The 23,277-nt window shown below is 32.4% G+C and overlaps 1 protein-coding gene across 1 annotated transcript; it reads right to left on the bottom strand.

Annotated features, from left to right (window-relative positions):
* Nucleotides 1–1,530: 1,530 nt before the first annotated feature.
* On the bottom strand, nt 1,531–5,833 carry LOC11428518 (leucine-rich repeat receptor-like serine/threonine-protein kinase BAM3). Its single transcript, XM_003592876.4, has 2 exons — nt 2,842–5,833; nt 1,531–2,007 (listed from the first exon to the last, which is right to left on the bottom strand). The coding sequence occupies exons 1-2, from the start codon at nt 5,417–5,419 to the stop codon at nt 1,562–1,564; spliced, it is 3,024 nt and encodes a 1,007-aa protein (XP_003592924.1). The 5' UTR covers nt 5,420–5,833; the 3' UTR covers nt 1,531–1,561.
* Between the last annotated feature and the right edge of the window lie 17,444 nt (nt 5,834–23,277).

The following is a 23,277-nucleotide window of genomic DNA, read 5'->3' as shown; positions in this document are numbered from 1 at the left end:
GTCATCTTGCTTGCTTGCATGTTTCACTGACACAGATGGAGACTATTGTCGTTTGGGTTAGAGTTACAGGCTTGATTAGTCGTTGTGTATAATTGGAATCAGTGTGTCACCTTCCTTTGCATTGATGTAGGCAATAATTGTTTGGATGAACGTTCAATGAATAATGAAACTTTTTAACGACAATAGTCTTCGACCTAAACTGCTCTAATAGTTAGATCAAGAGGTCACAACGACTAATCAAACCCACAATTCTTACCCTAACAACAAGAATCTTATACGAAAAGTACTTGGATAAATGTTAAATGATTAATCAAGATATTCACTACGTGGTTTGCATTTAATTAATTTTATCGTTATTATTAAAACTAATTTATAAATTCAATATACATAACAAATTACAACTATTTTTTAAACACATTGAAACGAAAATAACATAATAATATTGTAATTAAATAAACTCAAGAATAAAAAATGCAAAAACAAATTCTTAAAGCTAACGAATAAATGTTGTGTATTTTAATGTTCATTTACCTTAACCCATTCAACAATTATGTACACACTTCGGTCACCAAAATAAGCAAAACTAAAATTTTTAGATTTATTCAATAAATTATCTATGTGGTCTTTAATATACATCACACACACTATTTATATTAGTGTGATTGGATGAACTGTCTATTTTTTGTCCAATTTATTCATATTCTAAATTTTTGAAAATTAAAACAAAAATCCAATTAATAAACTTTTTATCTAATTATCTAAATTTTTCAAAACATCATAAACAATCTAATTACTAAATTTTTATCCAATTATTAAATATTCTAAATTTTCCAAAAAAAATAATCCAGTTATCTAAATTTTCTCAATTTGCTTCAACAACTTCTACTAACTTTTTATTCATTTTCAATTTAATTTATAAATATGTTTTATTGTATATTTAATTTTTAATAATGATTAATTGTATATTTAATTTATATTAAGATTTAAGGAAAATTTAATAACTCCCTTCTACCATTAAGCCCAATACAACATTTTCTTATGGGCCTCATTTTGTTATATAAGCCCAATACAACATTTGAAAAAAAAAAAAACAATTAAAATATTCCGATTTAATCATCAAGTGGGACCCGCGGTACTCTAGCAGCAACAACTTCAGCAGGTCACCCATCCCTTTTACAGCACAGATATCAAATAAATCAATGGTTCAGAATTGATTTCAGCTCTTAAATGCATAACTTTTACATGATGCACAAATCTTTTTCTTGTGCATGCTAAACCCCACCTTAAATTGAATTCATCAATTGAAGACTCAAACACGCCACTACGTACGTACTCTACTCTACTCTGGCATGACTTGGAGTACTGGACGTGGAATCAATCAATTTCTCACCATTTCTTTTGCTTTTCGGGACAAGTACCACAACACAACTTTGATCATTAGTGTATATATATGTTTCTTCCACATATTACAAAACTCGAAGCCAACATATATATATATATATATATATTTAACATTTACTTGAAGGAAAATGGAAAAAGAAAAATGAAATTTGCATTTAAATTAAACCAAAAGGTCTTGTTTAAAAGTAGGAGGACAAGGTAATTTATGATTCTGAATTAACTTTTTGATTGGTGGATTACTAGAAGAATTACTAGAAGAAGAAGAAGAAGAAGAAGAAGAAGAAGAAGTAGATTGTCTTGGAAATTCAGAAAGCATCTGAACAACTTCCCTCATGGTTGGTCTTTGAACACTGTTTTCTTCTAAGCATAACATGGCAATGAAGAACATGTGCATGGCTTCTTCTTTTGGCACTACCATGAGTCTTGAATCAATTATGTTTACTACCTCTTCTCTTCGTCCATTTGTTGCTTTTTTGCACCATTGTACAAGATCCACACCTTCTCCAAAATCCCCCACTGGTTTCCTCCCCGTTAGAAGCTCTAGTAGAACAACTCCAAAACTATAAACATCACTCTTTTCATCTACCCTCAATGTATAAGCATATTCTGCAATTCATCATTATTAATTAGTAATTAGCCAATCAATAACTATTTATTATTATAAGAAGAAAAAAAACACAATCCTATGATGTCATGGGAAGAGAAGATGATGGGAAGTTCAAGTTGTATGAATAAAAAAAGAAAAAGAATGGTGGGTGGGATGAAAGTGTCAGATTGAAATGAAGTGAGCAGTGTCTGTCTCACTCAGTCTCACATACACATGTACATTTTCTTCAATTCTCGATACACACTAGTCATCATTCTTTTAACACCATCCTTCACCACTTTTTGTCTCCCCTCCCTCTCCATCATCATCATCATTCTACTCTATTCTTTCTTATATTTGGGTGGCATTAATAATTATGTAGCTAGCTATACACTCTCATATCATATGATATCATTGAAATGCTTTTTATCATTACCCTGCTGCGATCCCTAGACAACTTGGGTTGGTTGGGATCACAATCACATGCACTAACTTAAGGAAGGAATTCTAAATTACTAGATACATTTGAGATCATGACAGTGATTTACCCTACAACATTCATCACCACATTCCTAGACCATCTCACTTGTAAACGTTAGAATAATTTTCAATGGAACAAAAATTCATAATTTTCAATTTCATAATCAATATAACATTTTCTCTCTTTTGGTTTTGGAGAAAAAAATATAGACAAACCAAAATAATTGATTTAAGACATGATTTTCATATTTTATCAATGAAAAAACAAGACCTACTACCTCAATCAACTCTGCATATTCTTTGTTATTAATTTATTCATTTATTTATTCAACCAAATAAACAGAAAGAAACAGTGATGTGAGTGAGGAAGTTACCTGGTGCAATGTAGCCATACGAGCCTGCAATTGAAGACATGCACTCTGCTGCTGCACCATCCACCAAGAACTTTGCCAGCCCGAAATCAGCGACATGTGCTTCGAAATTTGAACTCAACAAAATGTTGTTTGATTTCACGTCTCTATGAAGGATCAAAGGAGAACAATCATGGTGAAGGTAGCAGAGTCCTTTCGCCGAATCAATTGAAATTTTGTACCTAAAGTTCCAACTCAAGAATGCACCTTTTTTCCCATGCAATGTCTCACCTAAGCTTCCATTTCTCATGTATTCGTACACGAGCAGATTTGTTTCTTTGTTTGAACAGAATGCAAGTAGCCTTACTATGTTTCTGTGCCTTATGTTTCCAAGTGTTTGAATTTCAGCTCTAAAACCATGATCATGGTTATTTGCACCAAATCCAAGTAGCTTCTTCACTGCTATTTCCATCCCATTTGGCATTTTCCCATGGTAAACAATCCCTGCACCTCCTCTTCCAATAACATTACCGTCTTTCACGCATTCAAGGATGTCTGAAACCGTGAATTCGAGCTTTTTAAAAGCAGTCATCTTCCAAGAACCAGGGCCTTTCTTTTTGAATGACTTAGCCTTAATAATGGCTGCAACAGCAAACACTAACGAACACATCAATAGGCCAAGCGCGAATATCAGCTTGAAATCTGAATTATTTTTTCCTGGTGTGGATTTCATTCTTGTCAATTTACATGGATTGTTCAATAGAGAGCCACATAGTTTAGGATTCCCCGCGAACGACGTAGCGTTAAAGAATGAAAATTGACCTGACTCTGGCAATTTACCGGAGAATTCGTTGAAGGAGAAATCCGCAACTGTGAGACTTTTCATTGTTCCTATTGATCTTGGTATGCTTTGGTTCAAATGGTTTCTAGACAAATTCAAGTAATTCAAAATACGGATATTGGAAATCAATGGTGGAATTGAGCCAGAGAGATTGTTCTGGCTCATGTCAAGGTATGTAAGATGAACACAGTAACCAATTTCGGGTGGAATATCACCTGATAATGAGTTTCTGGTAAGGTCGAGTTTAAGCACTTGATTTAGTCCTCCAATGGAAGGTGGAATTGGACCTGAGAATTGGTTTCCACTAAGCAAAAGGATTTGAAGGGAAGTGAAGTTTGAGAGTGAGTATGGTAAAGGACCAGACAACGCATTGTTTGACAAATCAAGTTGTTCTAAACTAACAGGCTTAGAAGAACTATTACCATTTTCGGACAATGTTCCTGACAAGTAATTGTTTTTCAACTCTGCTAAATTTAGCTTAGGAAGGTAAAGAAAACCATTTGGAATGCTACCATTAAGGTAATTCTCTCCTAACCTCACTCTAGTGAGACTGTAACATGTTCCCAACCCTTGAGGTATGGGTCCAAAGAGAAAATTATTGAGCAGAATCAAAATTTTAAGCTGGCTTGAGGAACAAAGATGTGGTGGAATGATACCAGTGAGCTTATTGGAAGATAAATCAAGTATTTGAAGCTTCCCATTGAGACCAAGTTTGTATGGAATTTCACCTGTGAAATTGTTCATCCAAAGGCCAAGTGTGTCTAAATCAGGAAAATCAGCAATGTAGTCAGGTATAGAACCATGTAACCTGTTCAAGAAAAGATTGAGAAGTGTGAGGCGGTTGAGGTTGATGAACTCAATTGGGATTTCACCTGTGAGTGCATTGCTTGAAAGGTCAAGGTAGAGCAAGTTTGTCAAGTTACCAAGTTGTTTTGGTATTGAACCTGAAAGCTGGTTTATATGCAAGTAAAGTGTGTTTAGCTCTTTCAAGTTACCTAACTCTCTTGGTATTGAACCATCCAAATCACAGCTTGAAATATCCATGTGAACCAATTTTGTTAACCTTCCAAACTCCATTGGAATTCCACCTTCATAGGTATTGTAATAGCCCAAGTAAATCTCTCTCAAGTTACTTAGATTCCCCAACTCGCCAGGGATTTTACCACTAATATCATTTCCAGCTAGTGAAAGATACTCAAGAGAAACTAATTTTCCATAACTTTTTGGGATTTCACCAAAGAAAAAGTTACCACCTAGATCCAAGTGTTTGAGCTTGTTCTTCAAACTAAGAATTCCCAATGGGAGCAAGGAAGTGAAGTTATTGTTATAGACATCCACAACTTGTAAGTTTTCCATGGTTGAGTAGTTCCAATCCATGTGGCCACTGAACTGGTTATTGGAGATGTTTAGAAATTGAAGGTTGGTTAAGTTTGTTATGTGAATGGTGCCGGTGAAGTTGTTGCCTGCAAGGGAAAGGTGTGAGAGTCTATCAAGTGATGAAATTGAAGGTGAAACAGAGCCAAACAGATTCAAATCTGTTAGGTCCAACGACACGACTCGACCCTGGTGGCATTGAATTCCAACCCATGAACAAACTGAGCTGAAATTTGATGTGTTCCATGTGTTTATAACTGGGTTTGGGAATTGAAATCCTTGTCTAAGTGTGACTAGAGCATGGAAATCACTGAGCAAGGATGAAGCAGAAACAGAGGAAAACAGAACAGAAAACAGAGTGAAAACAGTTAAGGTTAAGGGGATCATGTTGGAATATGTTTGGTTTAACAAAGACCAAAGGGTTTTTTAAACTCTTGGAAAAAGGGAAGAAAAGTGAGGGGAATATGAGAAACTTCAAGTGTGTGTGTGTAAGAAGAGCTTATTATGGTTTTGGAATCAAACATGTTCAAAAGAAAGAGTCTTGAAATACAAGGAAGAGAAGAAGCTAAAATCCTTCTTTTTTTTTTTTCTTACTCTCTTTCTATCTATCTTTTGCTTTCTTTCTTTCTTTAACTATCTTTATCTTTGAGAGCAAAGAACAAAGAAGACGATGAATATGGCTATATTTGCTTTATGGGTTGTTTTTATTAGTAAAAGCTCTCTCAGGCAGAGGAAAAGAAGAAAGCATAATAAGAAAAAGAAGGAAAGAAATGGTTTCTGAAAATTGTTAAATGGTGAAATGAAACAAATCAACTTTCTTTTGTTTTTGTTTTTGTTTTTGTTTTTTGTTTTTAAATAAAGCCGTTGGATAACAGAAATTTAAAGTTCAGATTAGGGCCAAAAAATAAATAAAGTAAAGGTTGATGCTCTCTTTTTTCTTTACTCATTTGTGTGACAAAAATGCCCTTTAGCTTTAATCAAATCAAAGTTTGGCTCTTTATTGCTTTGAATGAGAGAGGTGATGGAATTGCACTTTCAATAAATCAAAATGGCTGAATTGCCCACATATTTATGTTAAATTGATATCTTTCCACCATAGTCCATAGGAGTATGCTATGGATTTTTTTATTTAGATTAATATTAAAAAGAAATACAAAAAATGGAAAGTGAATAATGCAATCAGTGGTTGCCAGTGTGCTAGCTAGACTACCTCAAAGCAAAACACAGTATAGTGGCCAGTGGGACTCAAAAAATGTATAGTTTTACTACATATTCCATGCAAATTGTATAGTTTCCTATACTGTACCAATTCAATTTATTGCATATGAAATATTATCTAGCTTTTTTTAGATACTAATAAATGTCTATTTAAATTTAATTAAGGTGAAAAATGGTAAAAGAAATGAGGAGTAGATTTGGCATTGGCATTAATAATTAAACAACCTATTGAGGAAAAGATTTGAATGTGCAATATGACCTAGTACTAGTTGATAATGAAATGGAGGAGGAGGACCCATTTAAAAGTGTTTATGATATTTATTTTGTTTATGATTATGTATTGTCAGCATCATATGTGTATATTTTCAATTGGTTGAGCAATAAATGATTAATTTAAGGCAACTTTCTTTACTTTGCATGTCATTGTGTGTAATGTGTATCCAAATTGGATGTCATTGTAGTATGAGTTTCCCTTCCCAAGCAAAGTGCAATGTACTATCAACAGTGTCACGATTTTAACCTCTCTTTTGCAATCCATAATCTTGGAATTGGTAACATGTGCCTGCAAGAAGCAGAGATTGTAAGAAGTAAAAGATGATGATTATTAATAAATCATGACCATATGTAGTTTGAATGATCAAATAGATTGCATGGAAGAAGGAACCAGAGGAAGCTTTTTTTGTTTCAACTTTATTCTTTCTTCTTTCTTGTCCTACAGAGCAGGGACCAACTATCAATAAAATTGTGTTTTTAATTTGGATGGAATAGTCCTAAAGAGAGGGCTGAAAAGTAAAAGTGATCAAGGTAATCTTCCTTTGATATTCCACTAGTTCAAAAGAAAAGCAAAAGAGAAAGAAAAATACAATAACATGGAAAAGAGTGCTATTGTATTACTATTAACCAACCTTGAATTGAATGAATGGGAAAGAGTGCTCTTGTTTCAATTCAATGTTTCTCTCTCTCTCTCTCTCTCTCTCTCATATTATATGTGGACTTTATAACAATTTAAACCTTTGATGCACAAATCTAATGGCAAGAAGGTGGTGTCTCTATCAGTTTTAGTGTCCCTTTGAGGCGTCACTGTCTCTCTTCTCTCAATTGGTATCGGCCCTTATTATTGTCATAATTGTGCTCACCTCACTTGCTTGGACTATAGCTTAGAGATCAATTGCAACTATAGTGTGTATGCATGCCTAAATTCCAACAAGTAGAAACAATTTCATTTCACTTTTCCAAAAACATTCTATGTCCCGTCTTATTTACCCACTTCATACTTGACATCAACACTTCACAATTGTCAAATAAGTTCTCACTAATCACTACATGGAAAACAATAGTTTAGTGAAATGTTATTAATTTTAAAGATTAAATAAATATTATAAAAATCGTGTTTTAAATATCTGGTGTCCAAAAAGAATTAGGTTATCTTTGGATTTACAGTGATTTTAACAAAATTACTTTGAGCCATGATGATTTGCAAAAGCTACACTTTAAGGCTTTATCAAAATCATGGTATCACTGTAATTTTGTCAAAAACACGGTGATTCCAAACATGCGTTAAAACAACAAAAAAAAAAACTATGAATGGAAGTAATCAAAGTGATTATAAACAAGGACATATAATGGAAGTAATCAAAGTGATAAGCCAAGTATCCTAAGAATTGCCAATAAAAATAATGACACACAATAGTTCCAAAATTATTTTGTCATTAGTTTTGGCCGAATGTTTTTGGAATAACCTTGGCTTTGTGTACCAGTGATTGTTCAACTGCACAGCATCTAGAGTATTATAAGGTGACTCATAATTTGATTACAAAATTTATTTTGCTTTGTTCCTTAGAAACTTTATTCCTCTTGATCAGATTGATCTGTAAAAGCCATGTTAGAAATTACATGAAAAAATAAATAGAGGAAGAACATGGTTTGCATCAAACAACATGAGGTGTATTTCCCAAAAGGAAAGAATCAGGTTCTGTAACTTTCTCTCAGAGTCAGAGTATGCAGAAGCTGCTTGGAATGTCAATGGTTCTGCGGCATGCAGTTTATGATTCCGTAGCATGCATCCATGGCATTTACAACCAAAAATATTTACTTATTCATAACCCCTAACTCATGCTAAATTTAAGGAATAAACTGAATGGGACCATACAGTCATAATAAAACATGCATGCCATGAGTGTTTGTCCTTGTGAAAGGGCAAACATTTGCCTTGCATATGAAGGATAAGATTAAAAGTACGTACGGTGCAATGCTCATGTCTTGATGAAATCATACATAACAAATTCACAATTGCATTCCGTCTAGAGAACACGCTCCAATCATTTGGAAACATAGTGCATCGTGTCATGTCAATCTAAGGGCAGCACTCGGGTGATATTGGTTGTCAATATCATGTGACATTGGCAACCACAATGTTATAAGTGGCTTTCTTTTCTATTTTTTCCACAAATTTTTTTTGTACACTTGTGGCATTGTGGTTGACCAATGTCGTATGACATTGACACCCCTCTTATACTCAATAAATTAGAAAAAAATTCAGTTTCGTTCCATAATAGAAGTTTGAATTACATAACTCTCATCTCTTATATTAAAATCTAGGCTTAATTGCACTTTTGGACCCATATCTTTCTAAAAGTTGCGGTTATGGCTCCCTAATTAATTTAAATACAAAACAGCCCCCTATGTTTTGATTCTTTGGCAGTTTTGGACACCCAGTCCATTAGTGAGGTGCCACGTGTATTATTTAGGGGGCCACGTGGCACTCACTAATGGACTGGGGTGGGGGTCCAAAACTGCCAAAAAATCAAAACATAGGGGGCTGTTTTGTATTTAAATTAGTTAGGGGGCCATAACCGCAACTTTTGGAAAGATAGGGGTCCAAAAGTGCAATTAAACCTAAAATCTATATTTTACTCCCTTGGTAATTTTTTATTTATTTCCATTAATTTTAAAAAACTAATAGACTTTGAAGAAAGATAGTATTACATGTTCATTTTAATATGTTAAACACTTGAATGCATTTTTTTTTCTATTTTTTATTCAAAATTTCATTAATACAGAGGTTTAATCCTATTATAAAAATATGAAACAACACTAAATAAAATTATAATGTGTATAAAAGTTACTAAAGTCGATAAAGTATGGTTATCTAAAAGTGAATTTTATATTCTAAATTATAAAATCCATGATAAAATATTTAAATTTAATTATCATTGACATTTAAATCGTAAAGAAGTGATTTTTTTTTAAATGGTGGTTCAAAATTAGTATATATCATAAAAATATTTATTTATGCTACTCCCTCCGTCCCATTTTAACTGAGCGATTGACTCATTTCACACTTATTAAGAAAAAGTGTATAAGTGAAAGAGAGAGGAAAATGGTTTTGAGTGCCCTTATCAACTATTGATGCATTCTTCTTTATCATAAATGCAAAGTAGAATATATTGAATTGAAAGTAGTATTAATTAATGTTATAATTGGAAAAAAAATAATTAATATTGTATTGAAAAGTGAAATGGATCAATTTTTCTAGGACAATATTTTTTTGCAAATGACTCAGTTATTATGGGACGGGGGGAGTATTTAATTATTAAGGGAGGAGTTTGTAACTCAACATAGGGGAATGAAGTATAAATTTTACTTTCCAAAGGAGGGGAGTGTACATTTTAACATAAGAGGGGTATGGAGTGTAATTCAAACTTCTTCTAGAAAAGGATTGTGATTTACTATTTTGGATATCCAAAAACTGATCCAAATTATACCGTATATCTTTGGATCGGATCAGTTCAGTTTTTTTAGAATAATTATTCAAACTGAACCAAACTGTATGTAATTTTTATTTTAAATCGAATGATATTTTACCTCAAAATTGATCCAAACTGCACCGCAAACACCTAACAACAAGCGCATAGTATAATATGTGTCATTTTGATTTGTGATGACTAGTTAGTTATATCCCTTGAAAACTCCAATATATATTTTAGTGATTGGATTTGTGACGATTCTATTATAAAAAAAAATAGATTTGTGATGACTAGTTCCAAGTAATAACTCAATAAGTATTGAGAATTGACGTAAAAGGTAAATATTAATTTAGATATGTAGTCGAATCAAGTAATGGAATATTTTCCCTGTTTCTTAATTGTGATTTATCTGCTAGTTTTCTTTTTAGAGATGGGAATATTTATTTAGAAAAATAAATCACTAACAAATGAATGAATGGTATGTTATCTTAGCTACCCACATAATAGGCTGTGCTTGTAATTGTGATCTTGACATGATTAGATTAGATTTTCTTGAACTAAATATTGATTAGATGGTCCCAAACTTATGTAGTATTGGAAGAGAAATCTAGGAGACAAAAGGAAAGGAAGAAAAAAAAAAAAGGAGTTGCCTCATGATTAGATGAAGACACTGAGCAAAATGAAAGAAAATGTCAACGTTGGGATGGTAAGCTCATGATTGTTTTTTGACTTAACACAATTGATGAAATGAAAGCTTAGCCAAGCACAAGAAAAACACAAAGGCTCTACTCTAAGGGGTTTTCACGCCTGCTTCCTTCACCTTTAACAGTTTCCTCAAATTGTCTTTTCATAGTCCGATCCGAGCTTGTTTTGTGTTAACTTAAGGGACAAACGAAGCATCCTTAGAAGGTGCCTCTCGGACCTCTTATGTAATAATAATTGTTGAACCACTTGGATCATTTTTCAGATGTCCAATCATGAACGTGAAGGGCGCGTGTTAGGTCACCTACTATTAGATCACCATGTTTACTTCAAATGTTTATAAGAGTGTAAGAGTTGACCACTATATGATGGTACATATATCTTTTACCACCATACAAAAATGTGACACGTGGTTATCTGACCGTCACCACTCTATGTAACACTCTCTTTTACATAAGGTAAAATTATTAAAATAATGTCCTTTTCACATTATTTCCGCCACTTGTAAATAAAGGAAACTGCTTGTTTGAACTTTGAAGTTAAAGTAAGGCCACTACATACATCTCCTTTTATCTACTACTCACTTTTGTCATTGACATATGTGATTCAGAAAAATAATTAGTGTATTTTAATGGTTCATTTTGTGAATGAAATTTTTGATTTGGGACACTTTAGAATTCTTACACCATAATAAGTAGTATATGTGTCATTAAAAATGCAAAAATGAAGGGAGGCACAGATTTCAAGAATGATAGCAGTGAGTAGTAATTCTCAATGCAATCAGTCTTTAATCATAACACCAGCCCTGCTGCTGCTGGCTGCATTACTCTTTTACCCGTTTACAGTTTACTTGCTTGGTGGGTGTCAATGTCATGTCATGCATGAGCCTGCCTGTCTAATGCTGACTCTAGTTTTCCTCTGTTCCATCTGTGAGTGAGTTACTTCTGCATTTGTTTTCTTGTTTCACAGTTAAAAGGATTAATCCTCCTCCTGTTAAACTAGTTAGTTAAATTGCACACTCTCTCTCACATTTTTCATAATATATTTATTAATTCAGTTGCACTTTCTCAAAAGCTTAAACCCAAAAACTTTGAAAGCCAAATAATTAATCACCAAAAAGCTTTTTATTTTTGTTTCCAAGTTTGGTATCCTCTTGAAAACGAAGAAGATTGTGTAGGATTTAACTAGATTGTACGCCTTTGCATTTTTATGAGAAGGCACATATGATATGATATACGTAGATTGTCCGCTCTTTCTAGTGCGCTAACGCATGTGATTGTTTTTATTATATTTGTTTGTATAATTTTGATTAAATTTTAAAATATTAATGAAAATTATTGATTTATAAACAAAATATTGTCAAGGCATATAAAAAAATTATTTATGAACTCAACATATTTTAGTTTGCCTGCATATAACATAAAGATAAAATAATGATCTTTTATTGTTTATTCTAATAGTAATTAGTAACATCATAACATAAATGTATAAATGACATCTTATGTAAAAGAAACATTGATATGATTGCGATAAAAGAATATCTTTAAAAACTACATTTTTCGTAAAGTCTCAATCTTCTCCTTTTATTTTCCCTTCTTTAATGAGAACTTTTGTTGAATTTTGAGAAACTCCTCTTGATAAAGCTACATATAATTGACCATGACTGAAAACATGTCATGGAAGATACATTCCGACATTGGGAATAGTCTGCCCTTGTGACTTATTCATGGTAATGGCAAAACTTAGTCTAACGGAAAACTATTTTCTACTAAACATAAAGGGAAGTCTTGAACTCACATTTGTTTTTAATTTAATTATGGGCAAGAATGCTATTTTTCCAGCATTGCTTCTTGTTAAGATTTCCACATCCAACATATTCTTAAATAAACCACAACATAACAAATGTAAATATTTGATATATTCTACAAAAGCATTGGAGTTTCCATATTTCGGTTCAAAATACTCTAGTTCATCATATTCTGATTCATTATCATGAGTTCCTTGAAAAGTTGATGCATTATTAAGATCTGGTAGTTAAAATAAATATTTTAGAATATTTATGACACAAAAAAAGTATCACAATATCATAATAAATAATAGTAATTTCTCTAAAAAAAAAATAATAGTAATTGTTAAATAGGTGTAAAAATATATAATTTCGTTTTCATCACTAACCAACTGTTGGGTCATTAATATGTATGGTACTCGATTCTGTTTTATTGTCATAGGTTTCTTGAAAGTGTGTATTTGAAAAATTCATAGCTGTGAAAATTAGATTGGGCACGTTTGGCTCAACGATATCATTAGTGCATAATAATTCAACTTCATTTCCTTTTTCTTTTTCTTTCCGTCGTTTATAATTTTCTCCTCTTTGAAGTAGTCGTTGTTCTGTTTGCTCATTGTCCATTCTCTGTTTTCTTTTCCTTTCATATTCTTTCCTTACTTTATGGTGATCCTCCCTCGATAATTGACTTTTGCTATTTCCTATTTTTCTAATAAGAACCGTCAAAATTAAAAGATTAATAATTAATAATGAAAGAGATTATAGTTTTTTGTTTTAAAGGGGTCATAATGAAAGAGTTAGTAAAAGTACCATGCATATATTTAAATTTTTTTATCAAAAAATGACATGAATTTTTATATTTTTTTTTATCAATGTATGACTGTGATATTTGTTCAAATAGCGACATCCATCATCGTTACATACGTTGTTGAAGTTATATTGCCGTTATTAAACAAAATAATGATTTATTTAATAATTAAAAAAAACCACGGTTCTCTTTATAAAAAAAAAAGTCACACTATCATAATTTGTATAAGCAATTATACACCAGCAAAGTCAAATAATCCTTGAAATTAATCGTAAACAACTTGAATCATAATCACTTATAAACCAGCAAAGTCAAATAATCCATATAATTAATCGACTTTGATTAGTTGTAAAATGAAAGAAAAAGAAAAAAACTTACAGGTTAATTCTTTAGTCTGATGCAGAGGACTGAGAGAGGTTGAGAAAAACTAAACAATGCGGTAACGAATTATGAACCATAAATATCATACTTATTAATATTTAATGTTTAATATAGTGCTAACAAATCTTCTTCTAAAATATTTTGAGTCCTAATCTTTTTTTAGATGATATAAAGTCTAACCTTTAACAATATTTTTTGCTCACGCTTGTTACTAATTTTTTTTTAGAGAATTTAAAGTCCAATCTTTAACATTATTTTTTGATCACGTTTATTACTAATATTTTTTTTAGAGGATTTAAAGTCCAATCTTTAACATTAATTTTTGCTCACGTTTGTTACTTATATTTTTTTTAGAGGATTTAAAGTCTAATCTTTAACAATATTTTTTGTTCACGTTTGTTACTAATATTTTTTTAGAGGATTTGGAAATAAGGGATATGAAAATACTTGGCAATCTTTGTCGGTTGTATTGAGGGGAACAACACAGATGTACAACATAAAATTGACTGATAAAGAAGTAACTTGAGTTTTTGTTTTGTGCTATTTTTTTGTGAGTTTGATCTATGCTTAACGGAGGTAAAAGAAGTTTAACGGGGACGATTAGTGACATGGATTAGTAATCCACATGTTATTTTATAATTGGCTAACAGTAAGAACAGTTCATAAGGAATTCTGTGTAAGTTTTCTCCTTAAATTAAATTTATTCTTATCTATTTGTTACATGTGTTATTTGTATTTAAAATTCAAATTAAAAATTAATAGTATTTTTAGAAAGAAAAGTTCAATCAGAAAGTGTGGTGAAATGGATAGTTTTCTTTATATATAGTATAGATAGATATATTTGTTACATGTGTTATTTATATTTAAAATAAAATTAAAAATTAAAATTAAAAGTATTTTTGAAAAGAAAGTTCCAACTTAAAAATGTACTGAAAGAGTAGTTTTCTTTATATATATTATAGAATAGATATTGAGTTGATTCACTTGTCCCGACTTTCCTTAATTAATTAACACTATCTCCCATCCCATTTGTCTTGTTGACTAACTTATATACTGCAAAAATTGTCCCAAATAGTACTCTCTATATATATAACATCATTTTCACCCTCTCCCTTTCAACAACAATTCCTACACACGTGCTGCTGCTGTGCTGCATCGCCCTTGTGCGTATCTACTCAAAACCACATATTAATGACGGTAAAATCCAAGACTCAAGAAAAACAACAAAAGATGTTGTAAGAGTTTTGAAAATTAATTAATTAAGTACCATTTAAGACTGGTCTTAATTACTGTTGTTGTTCGGTACCACAATGTTTGCCCATTAACCATGCAATTGAGCCCCACCAAAGAACTATCATCCGAAAGATTTTACTTACATCCTGATTGAACTCTATATTATTAGGGTTTACTTCTCTGAAACCGTGTGATTAAGCCAAAAAGTATTTGACCATTTAGTCATTTGGCTTGACTTTCAAAAGGTATAAATTGTTTGTCCGATAAGTTATTCAAAGTGCCTTTGCCCTTCATGTTTGATGTGCAGAGGCTTTATTCGGTACCAAATTTTTTGGCCATTTGGTCATGCAGAGCACCTTCACTCATCGGGCTTAATGATGTTGTATTCGGTGCTTTGAGGTTACTATACGCTAGAGACCAAGCAATGGAGTCATGGAGGATCAACCAGATGAACCCAATACCCAATCAAAATAGCATAGAGTGATCGATCAGGCAACTTTGGATAATTAGAGAACAATGGGATGGTCGAGCATTACACCGAGTTGACTCTAGTAGATGGAATAAGGGTTAACTTATCACGATATAGGACCCGTCTAATGATGACACCCACACCTTCGTCGAAGCTCGACCTTCAATCTCCCCAAGATTAATTTGAGTTCTAGACAAGGAAATTGCAGTCAATATGTTTGAGTTTCAATTATTTCAGATAAATTAAGATGAAATCATAATGAAAGAAATAAAATAATAATTTTATTGTATGAAGTTTGTTAAGCATCGGTATAAACCATTATCATCATAAATATAAAGTGCAAAACAATGACTTCAAAATAATACACATTCATATAGTAATTAAAAAATTATAACCCTTCAAAAAAATTAAAAAATTAAAATTTTTAAAATAGCATTTATTTTTAGGATAAAAATAATCCCATTATATAAAAGTATATACCGTATATATGATCCCTTGTCATAGTTGGGCTATATATGTGAATGAGACATGAGGGGTAATAGAGAAATCCCCACAAAAAGAGTAGACATGAGAAGATGAGGGCAAAAGGGAGTAAATGGGGTACCTATATTATGAAGGAGCCAGAGATGCCCGTGAATATAAGCCTAACTAGGAGAGGAGAGTAGAGTAGAGTAGGATAGTAAATAATTAGATGTTATAATAGAATTGACCTTGATATCTTGTGGGGTTTGCATCATCTTCAAATTGGTGGAAATCCAAGTCACATTCAAATGTGTTTGTCCACAATCGTCTTTCTTGATATCATTGCCACTCATGCCCTCTCAATTTTTTTTTTTTTTTTTTATAGCCATATCTGCTTCAACTATAAGTTAATTCATCATTCATTTTCATACGATGTGCTATGACTTTCCATGTCATTGTCATAAGGCACCCATGCTGCTAGTTTATATCATTCATGAATGCTTATTTACTATTGGTTGCTGATAATCAAAGTCCGCATTAGTGTTCTCTTTGGTAGTTGTAAACGGTGGGGAAATCTCTTACTAAAGTATTAATTTGTATCTTTATATAAATAAATACATATTCTAAGACTAAGTTAGATTCCTATTTAATTTAGTCAATGGTGCTCCAAAATAGAATGCTCATGCTTCTAGTTAACAATAAGCTAAGTGCATGCTGCTACTAAAATATAGTAAAAAATATAAAAGAAATTTGTATGTATCAAATATATTTGGTCATTATTTTATGTTTCCCGCGTGTCTTATCTTTTTTAAAACGAGTGTTTTCGGAGCACTCTGTAAGGATTCCAAAAAAATAAATTAGTAGTAAAAAAATGGGGTCAAACCATAAAAAAATGCATGAAACCGACCAACTTTATTAACAAAGCAATTGGCCACAATCTAAAACATTTCAAATTATATAACTCAAAATAATTCCATGATTGTTTCAAATTATATATGTGAAATATACATAAACTTTTATAAATTTGTGAACCACAACACATAATAATGAACATTTGTACAATAGATGTGAACATTAAGCTAGTTGTAGATCACTAAAATTGAGAAAACCTGGTATGTTTAGGGTTCATATTGATGCCACAATGTCTGGCTTGAAAATCAATTGGACCAAATTAAGGGTGAACAATGTCGAGTATAGTTGTCCGTCAATAAATTCAAATGGGCACATTCAATTCACTTAGATGAAACTCCAAAACGACGACTTACGAACCATATTCTCTATATTTAGTTAGTATAGTTCAAATGGTCCGATCAAGTTAGACGTTTCCTTGATTATATATATTTTCATGATATTAGGTAAAGCTTGATTCAGTCTATGACCTAAGAAAATTTGTGACTCTGGTCTGCTAAACATCATGTTTGGTTTCATGTTTCGATCAAAACCAAATAACATGCTTTAGTGGTGGATGTTGAATTGGAATGAATCTCCTATATTTTGGTGTCTGGCAGATTCTTATGCCGTAGTTCATAGTCATGAAGAAGAATAAAGTTAAAACTGCCTATGGAATGCAATAAGCTCTTTTTGCCAAATAAAAGAGTTAAAACTACCGAGAGGGAGGCATGTATCTACAAAAAGTAAGTTCATATATATGCCATTAACAAATGGGAGGAATTTTTCCCCACCCCGACTTCAAGGGTACACATTTAGAAAAACCACAATTTTTGGATCGTTTGAAAGTAAACATTTAGAGAAAAGCCCAACAAAATGTAAATACACACCAATCGGATATATAGTCCACAAATAGAAATTATCAATTTTTATGAGAAACTTGCTCTTTAGACACCCTTCGTTTGCTCCCAGGCACTCAAAATACCTCCAACAACATTAACTATTGTTTGCTGGTCAATGGTAGTTACCTACCGTTTCAAACATGTCATATATAGAAACCCAAACACATTCCTAGTTCTTATATATGACAGGTTTGAAACGAGGGAATATATATTTTTATATTACACGGAAAGAAAAGAAATGCTAACAAATTCCCTTTATGCACTTGTTTAGAAGTTAAAAGAAAAAATATTTTATTAGAAATTGTGTATTGAACATATTGAAAATTTAAAATGAATTTTTTTCTACATAAATTTATAAATCATTTCCTCTTTTGAATAATTAACAAGTGTCTTGTTAGCATAAACCTTAGACAGAAACATACACTATATCGTTCTTTAATTTGTTAGATTATTTTTTGCAGCTATGTGATAGAATTGTCAACAATTGGCCATGAATCATAAATACAATTTGAGAAATGATATTTTTACAACCATTTTTGTATAACTTTTTCTCTCATACTCATATTATCTTCTTATTCTCTCTATTTCGTTTTCTCTCTCCATTGTTTTCGACCAATAAGAAGAGAGAGAAAAAAAAGTTGTCATAAAGATTGTACCAAATGATTGTTCAAATATCATTGCTCATACAATTTATAGCATATTATTACATAACAAATACTAATTGATTAAGAAACAATGTATATAACTTTTAGGGGGTGTATTGGATCATGATTCTAAGCGATTTTAAAAGACTTTTTTTATCATGAAAAAGTCTTGTGGTATTCAATCAAGACTCTTTCCAATTTAAAAAAAAGTCTTGTGTTATTCAATCAAGATTATTTGTCATTTGAAAAAAGTCTTGTGGTATTCAATCAAGACTCTTAATCACTTAAAAAAAGTCTAGTGGTATTCAAAATCATTCAAATTTTGAATGATTGTTTAATAAATCAGATTTCGATGGATTTTGTGAGATTTTCTAGTGAAATTTTAGAATGAAAAAGTCTTTCATGAAAACATGAGATTTCTTAGGATTGTTTATTTCTTTTAAGATTTTACTATCTCGCCCTCTCTCTCCTCCCTTCTCTCGTTACTCTCTTTTCCTCTCCTATCCTCTCTCTCTCTCTCTCTCAAAAAATAAATAAAAGAGTCTTTATTGAGATTTTGTGAAAGAGATTATGTTATGATATCTTTTTCAATTATTTCGTAAAATTCATAAAATCCGTTGAAATCTCTTGAAATCCATAAAATCATTTCAAATCCTTTAAAATCTTATGAATTAAATCCATTGAAATCCTTAATAGTCTTTTAAAATCTTCAAAGTTATCAAAACCCTGCAAAGTCTTTTAAAATCCTCAAGATTTTTTTAAACAAAAATTGTCTTTAAAATCCTAATCCAATACACCCTCCTTAGGTTCCATGAGAATTGATTAATCACGAGGAAATCATGATTTTGAGAAGAGAAATTATATTTGTACAACCATTTTGGTACAACTTTCTCTCTCATATGTTTTTATTCTCTCTCTTCTTTTTTCTCTCTCAATTGTTTTTGACCAATGAGAAGAGTGAACAACAAAGTTGTCTCAAAGGTTGTATCAAAATGGTTGTTAAAATATCACAACTCTTTTGAGAATGAGTGATTGAACTACCCTAACAACAGTCTCAATGTCAGATTAGGTATTCACCATATGCCAAACGTTTAAATGGAACAACATTTAAATAATTAAATGATTGAGGGTAGACATCTCTCATTAGACTTAACAACACAATTCAATCCTTCATGGTCCATTCAAAAACAAAGTCCAACAGAATTCATCAATTAACCATAACTTATATTAATAATAATTTCATAATAATTGATTAATGTCGATCCATAATTGATGAATTAATTAATCAAACACCGTTAAGAATCTATGGTTGAACTAATATTATTTTGTTTTGTTATATAAAAATTATGTTTGGGCCTGTTAGTTGTTATGTTGGAAATTGTCTGACTAATTCTACTAGATTTCTGCTCTTCCCCCATCACAAAACAATCGTGCTCTGCAATCTGGATCAAAATACCCCTGTGTTAGTTAACTAATGCAAGTGTAAAAAACGTGACTTAGTTTTTTACACATGCGTGACTTAAGACTTAAGTCACGCTGCATGAGTTAACTCACGCAGGTGTTACACCCTGCGTGAGTTAACGCACGCCAGGGGCGGTGCCACCCCCCAGCTAGCTTGGGCACTAGCCCAAGCTCAGCTCCAACTTTCTTTGTAGCAAGCTCAGCCATTACTAGAACTTTTAGCTTTTCCTGCGGAGTTGTGTAAATTTCGCAGGAAACACATTTCTTGCAGATTTTGCCAAGGATTTAGGTTCCCATGTGAGGTAACACCATAAGATTTTAGGATCCGCAGGAAAGATATATCCGCAGGAAATGTGAAATTATCTGCAGGAAATGTGAAATTATTCGCAGATAAGAAGTAACGTTTTGCGATAATTTTTTTGCCCAAACTCTATAAAATTTCTGGCTCCGCCACTGACTCACGCTAGTTTATATTCCAAATTCAAGTGAATTGCTAGCAGCCAAGTAAGCCACATGGGAGCCAAAGTGAATTGAATTACGTGTACCACATTTCAATGTGTTTTTAAAGGCAACAAATTGCATAGAGGCGCTGCATTGAGGACATCTCTATGAAGAATAATAGACTATAATTTGTGTTTTCTGCTTGCATCTGAACCGAAAATCCATTCTTTTTTCCAGAGATGCTTCGACCAATTCCTGTAGCATTGGCATCTTGCACTCGGTACTTTGAAGCCATGTCAGCCAAAAGAGAGTCATTTGCAGCACTTCAAAAACTTAGAGTGGGCCAATTTGTTTCCTCTGTACCTATAACACCGGCCAGAGATCCTTCTCAAATGCAAATTGGATTGGTCGGTTTCACTTTGGCTCCCAAGTAATTCACTTTGGCTCCCATGCGTTGCTTGGCTGCTAGCAATTCACTTGAATTTGGAATATAAACCAGCGTGAGTTAACTCACGTGGGGTATAACACCTGCGTGAGTTAATTCATGCGGCGTGACTTAAGTCACACATGTGTAAGAAAACTAAGTCACATTTTTTACATTTGCGTTAGTTAACTAATGTACGGGTATTTTGGTCCGAGCTGCAGGACGCGAGTGTTTTGTGCTTGGGGAAGAGCAGAATTCATTCTACTACTATTGCTGCTAGTATTACAATTGTTCACTAATTCTATTTATTCGAACTGTTGGTAAAATATGTTTGTGATAGTTAGATTTTTATGTTGCGATTCTGTGTGTTGATTATGTAAAGCTTTTTTTTTTTTATAAAGAGAGAGTTATGTGAAGTGGATGATACTACTTTGTGTGTATTAACTGTTCAAGCTAACAAGTTGAAACAAGTTTTTTTTTTTTTTTTTTGTATTTGACTTGTGTTGAGTTTAAGCTAAAAATTATATTCGTATTAAACTCATGTCAAGTTTTAAATTAAATTGTATCGAGTTGAGCTGAGCAAAGTTTAACTTTGCTCAAATTATTTTCAACCTTATGATGATTATTTTGTATGGACAAAATCATATCTAGGCGAGTAACTTATTTGATTGGCTACTTTTAATCATTTGTTTGTGTTTTAAGCAACTCCATGGATCCCAATTCATTGTCATTAATGCAACTTTGGCTTGTTCTTATACTCTTGAGCTCCGGCTGCAATTCCAATTCATATTACATCACATACATACGCATAAAACATTAAATAGAGAATTAAGCAATCCATGTTAAATAGCAAGACTTTTTTGTGTTTCTTTTATTATTTTGACAATTATATATAAGGATGATTTGGTTGGTATTTGAGGTGAGTGAAGGGATTGTTAGAACAATCGCTATGTTCTATGCGCAGCGGAAAGTGCTTATAAAAATAAGATGTTTATGAGCAAGATGAAAATAATAGAGAAATTGTGATAAACTGAAAAATTGATTAATGATTGTTATTATTTACAACACATAGTGAGTATATATACAACTGGACATTGTAACAAACTCCTCTAACAAACTAACTACCCTGGTTAACACGCTAACCAAGGTTGGTTACTAGACTCTGCTTCTGAAGACATCAGAAGCTGCACATCAGAAGTGGCACTTCAGAAGCTGTACTTCAGAAGCAGCACTTCAGAAGCTCATGTTCAGAAGCTGCACTTCAGATTCTGAACAACAGTTATTGATTCATATTCCAATACTCCCCCTTAATCATAACTGTTGAATATTAAAAACACCTAATTTCTTCCTCAAGAATTCAAATCTGTCAAGCTTCATTGCTTTTGTAAAACCATCAGCAAGTTGTAGTTTTGTGGGGCAGTAGTGCAGCTCAATCATTCCATTAGTCACCTGCTCTCAAATGAAATTGAATCTGGTCTCAATGTGTTTACTCCTGCCATGTGAGATTAGATTCTTTGCAAGACTTGTGGCTGATTTGTTGTCAATTTTCAGTGTTAGAGGCTTCATCACTTCACACTTAAGTTCCTTCATCACTGAATTCAGCCATAATGCTTGACAAGTAGCAAATGTTCCTGCAATGTACTCTGCACCATTGGATGAGAGTGCATTGACTGGTTGCTTCTTGGTGCACCAAGAGATTGCAGCATCATTGAATTTGAACACATAATCTGAAGTGCTTCTCCTATCAATTAGATCTCCACACCAATCATTGTCTGAATAACCTATGAGGTCATTCACTTCACTCTTAGCTCCATAAGGAAATAACAGACCATACTCCATAGTTCCTCTTACATATCTAAGGATCCTCTTAGCAGCTATCAGATGAGTGTTCCTAGGATCATGCATGAATTTGCTAATCACACTTACTGAGTAGCAAATATTTGGTCTACTATTACATAGTTATCTCAATGATCCAACAATTTTTCTGAACATGGTTGAAGCTACTTTTTCTTCTTTGCTGCACTCATCTAGCTTTGAGTTAGTTTCTGATGGATTTGAAACTGAATTGCAATTCTTCATTTCAAATTTATCCAACAATTCACCAATGTATTTTTTTCTGATACATCACTATCCCAGCTTTCAATTTCACAAATTCCATTCCTAAGAAGAATGAAAGCTCGCCAAGATCAGTCATTTCAAACTCCAACTTCAGTTTCTCTTTAACCTTCTCAATCTCTGATGTTGAGCTACCAGTGATGAGTAAGTCATCAACATACAGACAAATTATAACAGTTCCTCCATCACTAAGCTTCTGAACATATACTCCAAACTCAACTCAACAATTTTTAAAGCCTATTTGAATGAAAACTTGATCAATTTTCCTGTTCCATGCTCTAGGAGCCTATTTTAATCCATATAGTGTTTTGTGCAGTTTATACACCATATTTTCCTTCCCAGCAATTTCAAAATCTGGTGGTTGTGACACAAACACTACCTCTTCTAGTGGACCATTTAGAAATGCTGACTTTACATCTAAATGGTAGAGTGACCATTCATTCTTACAAGCAATAGCAGTTACTAACCTCACAGTTTCAATTCTAGCAACTGGAGCAAACACTTCATTATAGTCTAAGTCTTGCTTCTGAAGAAAACCTCTAGCCACCAATCTTGCTTTGTGCTTAGA

The sequence above is a fragment of the Medicago truncatula genome, chromosome 2 (genome assembly GCF_003473485.1).
Source record: "Medicago truncatula cultivar Jemalong A17 chromosome 2, MtrunA17r5.0-ANR, whole genome shotgun sequence".
In the NCBI taxonomy this organism is placed as follows: Eukaryota; Viridiplantae; Streptophyta; class Magnoliopsida; order Fabales; family Fabaceae; genus Medicago; species Medicago truncatula.
This window is presented reverse-complemented; position numbering and strand designations above follow the sequence as displayed.

Bases quoted from the DNA above. Each gene is read 5' to 3' on its own strand.
- LOC11428518 (XM_003592876.4), bottom strand. From the start codon at position 5,419: ATGATCCCCTTAACCTTAACTGTTTTCACTCTGTTTTCTGTTCTGTTT. The intron at 2,008-2,841 runs GTAACTTCCTCA...GATGAATTGCAG, and splicing joins GTATGGCTACATTGCACCAG to AATATGCTTATACATTGAGG.